The sequence below is a fragment of the Acanthisitta chloris genome, unplaced genomic scaffold, assembly GCF_000695815.1.
Source record: "Acanthisitta chloris isolate BGI_N310 unplaced genomic scaffold, ASM69581v1 scaffold20282, whole genome shotgun sequence".
Classification (NCBI taxonomy): Eukaryota; Metazoa; Chordata; class Aves; order Passeriformes; family Acanthisittidae; genus Acanthisitta; species Acanthisitta chloris.
The window spans coordinates 13,491-19,489 of NW_008660142.1; the positions used below are offsets into that span (position 1 = coordinate 13,491).

General features: G+C 36.9%; 1 protein-coding gene across 1 annotated transcript in view; it reads left to right on the plus strand.

Annotated features, from left to right (window-relative positions):
* Window positions 1-663: 663 nt before the first annotated feature.
* The window catches only part of LOC103797497 (uncharacterized oxidoreductase ZK1290.5-like), a gene marked incomplete at its 5' end in the record, with an annotated part of 27,451 nt that continues 22,115 nt past the window's right edge, over window positions 664-5,999 (plus strand). The window contains one exon of the mRNA XM_009069716.1: window positions 664-912. Within this exon, the coding sequence (XP_009067964.1) occupies window positions 664-912 (249 nt within the window). The remainder of the gene's footprint in view (window positions 913-5,999) is intronic.

The following is a 5,999-nucleotide window of genomic DNA, read 5'->3' on the forward strand; positions in this document are numbered from 1 at the left end:
CCCCTTGACATGCTAAATACATGTCCAGTGAATACCTACACAATGAGAGTAACAGCACTTTGTTACTGGGACTCCCTGCATGGCCATTCTGTAACTCTTGTGTAGGATTCCGTTGTTTGGGTTACTGCTGAGCTTGACATCATGTGAATTGCACCTGCAGTGTGGCCTGGTCTGGGATTGTACAATGCAATAATAACTTGAAACTACCAGGAGTTCAATAGAGTAAAGTTTTCAGGATATGTTTTTCACAAAATAAAATGGGTTTAATGTTGACTTGGAGTTTTTTTAAATATACATGTTCATCTGTAAATGTTATGCTTCTATGTGAAAATTAAGAGACATATACAATTTTCCAGAAAGTGTTTTCTCTTTATCATTTCCAGCTTGACTCCTTAAATCACTTCTTTACAATTAAGTGCTGTTGATATATGATTTTGATTAAGTTTTTTCTAATCAGCATCAACATTCTCCCACTCCATGTATTTTCTCAGCCTAGAGATCTGTCAATTCCCATTTCTTTACTATTAGGAAATGAATATTGAATAAGAAGGATCTGTGACGATATATGTAAAAAAAACAAAAAGGAAAAAAACTAAAAAGAATGACAAAATATGTCCCTCATAATTCACCACTGACAATTCACTTCTGCTTTTGTTCATTTAGGCACTTCCCACCAAGGTGGCTATTCCCATGAGGCAGTGGTCCATGCATTGCAGCACTGTGGCATTCGTCACATCGACACAGCAAAAAGATATGGCTGTGAATGTCTCCTGCAAAGGGCCATCAGAGAGAGCGGCGTGAAGCGAGAGGACCTCTGGATAACCACCAAGCTGTGGCCCAGTGATTATGGCTATGAGAACACACACAAGGCCTGCTTGGAGTCATGTGAAAGGCTTGGTGTTGAGTATCTTGGTATGAATCCATACATGTAGCTCATTTATTGTGCCTGCTATCTGAGTACTTGCAAAGGTGAATGAATTCCTGAAAAAAACCATACAGAAACCAAATTCTGCCTTTATCTACACATTTGCAGGTTTCATTTTGTTTGTTCTGTAGGCAATTGACATTCATACAATTGAGAGCACAGAGTTTTTTCTTGTTGCAAATGTTTTAAAACAGATCAACATGTTTTGTAAAGGTGTACTTCATTCTTAAATTATTTGAGGAACAAGTATGTGAGATTTATATATTTTGCTAAAAATAGCCAAAACCTATGAATCAAGGATTCAGAAATTTTCCAATAATACATTGAAAACAGGGTGACAAAAATGCCTGGTTTCTTCTGTGGTCTGGTTTCTTTTTGCAAGGAATGAGAGTCCTTTTGAAAACATATTTTGTGGTTCTATTAACTTCTGGCTACTGCCTTTGGTTTGGTCTGTCTAATGCAATATACTTTGGGGAAAATTTGGAATTATCTACAAGACTTTAGAAAACTAAAACTAAATCTAACTAATACTGATGCACTTTTAAATTTATCCTAATCATGAACTTCTTGGAGTCAAAGATGTGATATTAGACAAAGGTATTAGGCAAAGAGCTGCAGTAGTGGTGCCAATTAATTCTTTGCAGTAGGTCATAGGAGAGGAAGTACCTGATAAAAATAAACATGATTTATTTTTAAATGTTTTTGCTTCTTCTTCCCTAGCTGGAGCAATGAGAAGACAGTGGAGGTAGAGGAAGATGAATTTGAAGTAATAAATTAAAATAATGACACTGATGGAGATAGTGTTTATGCTGATAATCAAGAAATAATTGATCTAACCATCGGACATTATTTGTCAGTGTCCTGAAAACCTTCATTTTGCTTCATTCCTCACCCTGTCCCCCTCTTAGCAACAAATAAACTTCAATGAGGAAGTGAACAGCTTTTGTAAGGTACGAATTTCCCTGAACTAATGACTTTAATGGCACCTGTGCTGTATTCACTGGCTTCTTTTGCTTGGGTACTGTGCAAGATAAACAGGAAAGAACCTGTAGCTGTTGAAGACTGGGATACTGTTATGTACATCTTTGGCTCGATTCTTTCTGAAAATGTATCCCTTAACTTCCTCCACAGGTACAGAATAATGCAAAAGGAATTAAAGTATCTTTTTGCATGTCCTGTGCAAATAGAGGTCACTGCAATGAGACATTCATAAAGAGTGTTTCAAGGTCTGACTTTCTCCTTTAAATTGAGAAATAACATGTTTCCTCCTCTCTGCTTTCTGCTTGTAATATTTTGTCTTTGCTTTCTTTCTTCTTCTGCTTGCTCAGGCACTGGTGCTGAATGTCGATGAGAGGAAAACTTGACTCACTTCCAGGAAGTCATTTTCAGTGATTCCTTTCAGTCCTGTGAGTTGTTTTATTTTCTCAGGTAGTAGGTTGATTGGAGTAGATGCTCACACAAATACTGAGTTTACATATTTCTGCTAAGCAGAAATACCCGAAAGAAGGAAAAGAATATCTGAAAGCAAGAAATTCACTAGTGCTATCACCATGTGAGTGAATCCTTGGAGTGGCATAAACAGAACTTCAGTTTGTCAGATGTGTTCTGATCTGAGACTGCTTTTGCTCATATTACTAAGGCAAATTAAGGAGTATTACAACTGCCTGTGCAATTTGTCGCCATATTAATGTCTTTATAAAACATTTGTGAGTTTTTTTTAATACCCTCACTCATCTTCCCTCCTTTCTCACTTTTCTTCCACTGATATGGAGGTGTCTGAAAAATTTATAAAGCTTTTCCTGAACCACTTAGTCTGCCATAATGACCTAAATCAATGCAGGTTTCAGCATCCTTCAACTTGACATTTTGTGAAGTATGATGGCTTTGGAAATACTTCACATGCAGGTTACTGATCTGTCAATGACCCTGGTGACCTCCACAACAAGGATAGGATGGCAAGTGGAGTAACAGTTTTGGCTACTTGTGTTTAATCTCTGTTGGATCAACTCAACAAACCATTTCTGTTAAGCACAGTATGATCTGCACTTCTGTGTAAGAGATAAAGTCAAGTTCTATGTTTGGTGCTGTTTATGCTGCTGGTCTAGACCCTTAGAGGAGATACAATACCTGGTGAGTTTCATGGGGTTCATGGAAAGCATCGTGCCTTAGGGAGTCCTGTACCTCCTGTCTGACAGCACTCAGCTGGAAGGTGCTGCTGGAAGGATTTTCAAGCAAAAAGGGGCAGTACCTTGAAACATGAACTTTTCAGGTTTTTCAGTAATGCTTAGAGTAAGAACTTTGTGTTGGAAATTGAAGCTTATCACAAGTCTAACAAAAGTAATTAGAATGCAGAAAATTGGTTTGAATATATAGTTATAACCAAGAACCAAGCTCAGATATCCTAGCTCTATTCTCATTCATATCTGCATTTTGTGTCCTTTTTCTGCTGCCCAGTCTGTACCACAGAGAGGACATAAAATCCATGGCAAAAAGAGACCTGGTAATAACAGGGTAAATTGTGTCCAAGCTTATTTAGGAAAGCTAATTCCTTACTTACAAGCATGTGTTAATCCTGGTAGTTTTTCTGTGAAATAGGACTGTGAAATAATAATCAGAACAAATCAGAATTTCCTCATTTGATCCTGTGATATAACCAGATATGTGGGGGTTCACAACCTTTCCATAAAGATGCATAGTTTGTAAAGAAAACAGAAAGATCCTAAATAATATATCTGATATAAGATATTGCTGTTGGAGGGAAAGTTAGTAATTCAGAATACTGTAAAAAGAAAAAGCTGCAGGAGCCTTGGCAGCTAAATATGTAGCTAAACTCTTTGTTCCTGTGAATTTTCTTGAGGATCCTTACAGAGTTCATCCATACAGACTGAGTTAGAGACCTGGGAAATAATCTATCAGGAACTAGTAAGTCTGTGCATTATCAGTATATAGAATGCAGCTGTTCTGACAGACTTACTGTTGAAAGCAGTCACAGCTTTTTAAGATAAAAAATGTTCCATGTGAAATATTTGTTACGAAGCCTTTTCAATAAACTCCTTTTCAGGCAAATGGTACTAGGAGAGCAGTTTTCCAGCATTTTATTTGGATTGGTAGATTATATATCCATGAGATGCTGGAAACTTGTATTATTTGTGGGCAGTGGTTGTAACAGATACTCTGCTCTTTGCATTTTCTAAATGTGGTCCTCAACTAGCAGTCACAGTAAACCAGTACGAAATGGCAGCAAATCTTACAGGTTTGGCAGGAGCAGAATACATTCCTTGGGATTGGATCAAACCTCCCAAATAACTTCTTGAATGTGATTTGTGGGTTACCAAATTCATAAACAATTTTATTTTCTTTTTGAGTTTTTCCCATTCAGGCAAATCTAACCTATTACCAGTCCCCAACTGGAGCTGGACAAATGCACTATTGGCATATTCAGTGTAATAGATGAATCACATGAAATGGGTGTATGATCATAATTCAGATTCTGGATTGCTTCAAAACATTTTGGAGGTTGTTTCACATTAATCCGTGTTCAGTAGGACAAAACACAAACCAAAATGAAATAGATTGGATGGGAGAGATAAATACATTGTGTACGTACTAAGTGCAGTAACTATTGAGAAAAGCAGGGAAAATACAATCACTGCATTAAAATAGCTGCAAAACATTAGAAAAGTGCACTTTTGCTTTTAGGTTTGCTATAAGTCTTCTTCAAAATTAGCTTTGTTTTAGTGAATTTTGACTTTATGTGAGGAATTTGAGTAGAATTGCAAACTTTTATTTCGATGACAACATGTTGTTGGCTTTTAAATGTGTACAATGTCCCTGTACTTTTCAGTTAAGAGGAACTGTGTTGATTGCAGGTGCTGCAAACCACTAATAAGCCATTCTATTTTAAATGTCTGTGTGAAAGCAGTACACACGTTAGTTTTAGTTTTCCTGCAGCACTGTGCATTGACATTTAAATGAACTTAAGACCTTTGCTTACCACTGCACCATTACAGCTTGATTGTCTGCAAAGGATGTTTTAAAAAGCTGTTAAATACAAAATCTGTTTGTGAATGTTTGGAGGGTTTATTTCTTCTTTCTCAAGTGCATCCTGATATTGTGAATCATTGTGGATTTTTTTTTTTGTTTTAAGTTAAGATCATTTAAAAAAATACATCATTGGAAGACACCTGAAGGTATTGCTGAATCTTTCCCACACTACGAGGCACAAACCCATCATTCTCAGCAGATAGAAATGTAGTCTGTTCTTAAAAACCTCCAGCGATAAACTTACACATTTCTTGATGGCTAGAACCTTAAGCTATTTCAATAAATGATTTAAAACTAGTTTCTCACCTCCAAAATGAATTTGAAAGAGTTTGTGTTCTCGTAGTCCCCCAGGAGGGCAAATATTTGAAGCAAAAGAAGGTGTGTGTAGGTGTAGGGTGTGAATGTGTGTACAAATAAAGATGAAATCACAGAGGTTGGTTTGTGAGGTGCTTACTGTTTTTGTTGGCCTAGAGGTATCATGGAAAGTTTTCTAACAGAAGCAGATCCTTGCTGTGCTGTGCTGCTTTATGCATGACTGGCAGAGAAACTATTCTACTCTTTATCTGTGAGATAAGGTACCTTTGCCCCACATCTTTCTTCTTGCAGTCAGGAGGACTGTTCTTTGTGATCCAGTAGATGCTTTCTAGCCCTAAATATATATATTCCTAAATCTGGAATGTTGTGAATGTTTCTTTATTTCAAGAAAAAGCCTAAATTAGAAAAACATAATAGGATGTTATGGACATCACATACTTGGTAACATCTCCTTCCCAAAATAAAGGACCAAGAGCCTCAGAAACTAATACAGGGAAAGGTGGTGTGTTGCATTTTTTTAAATGCCCAAGGCCAGAGATCTTTCAGTTATCAACTCTGTTAACAGTCTTTCTTCTGAAAGTGCTTCAGTTTCTTGGGCTGACTACAATGCATCTTTGTATATGGAAATCCATGATGTAGCTGTTTCTGTGAGCATTTGCAGTCTGTGGTGTCTAACTGAATAGTCAGGCATTTGGAAAAATAGCTATTGGTGAAA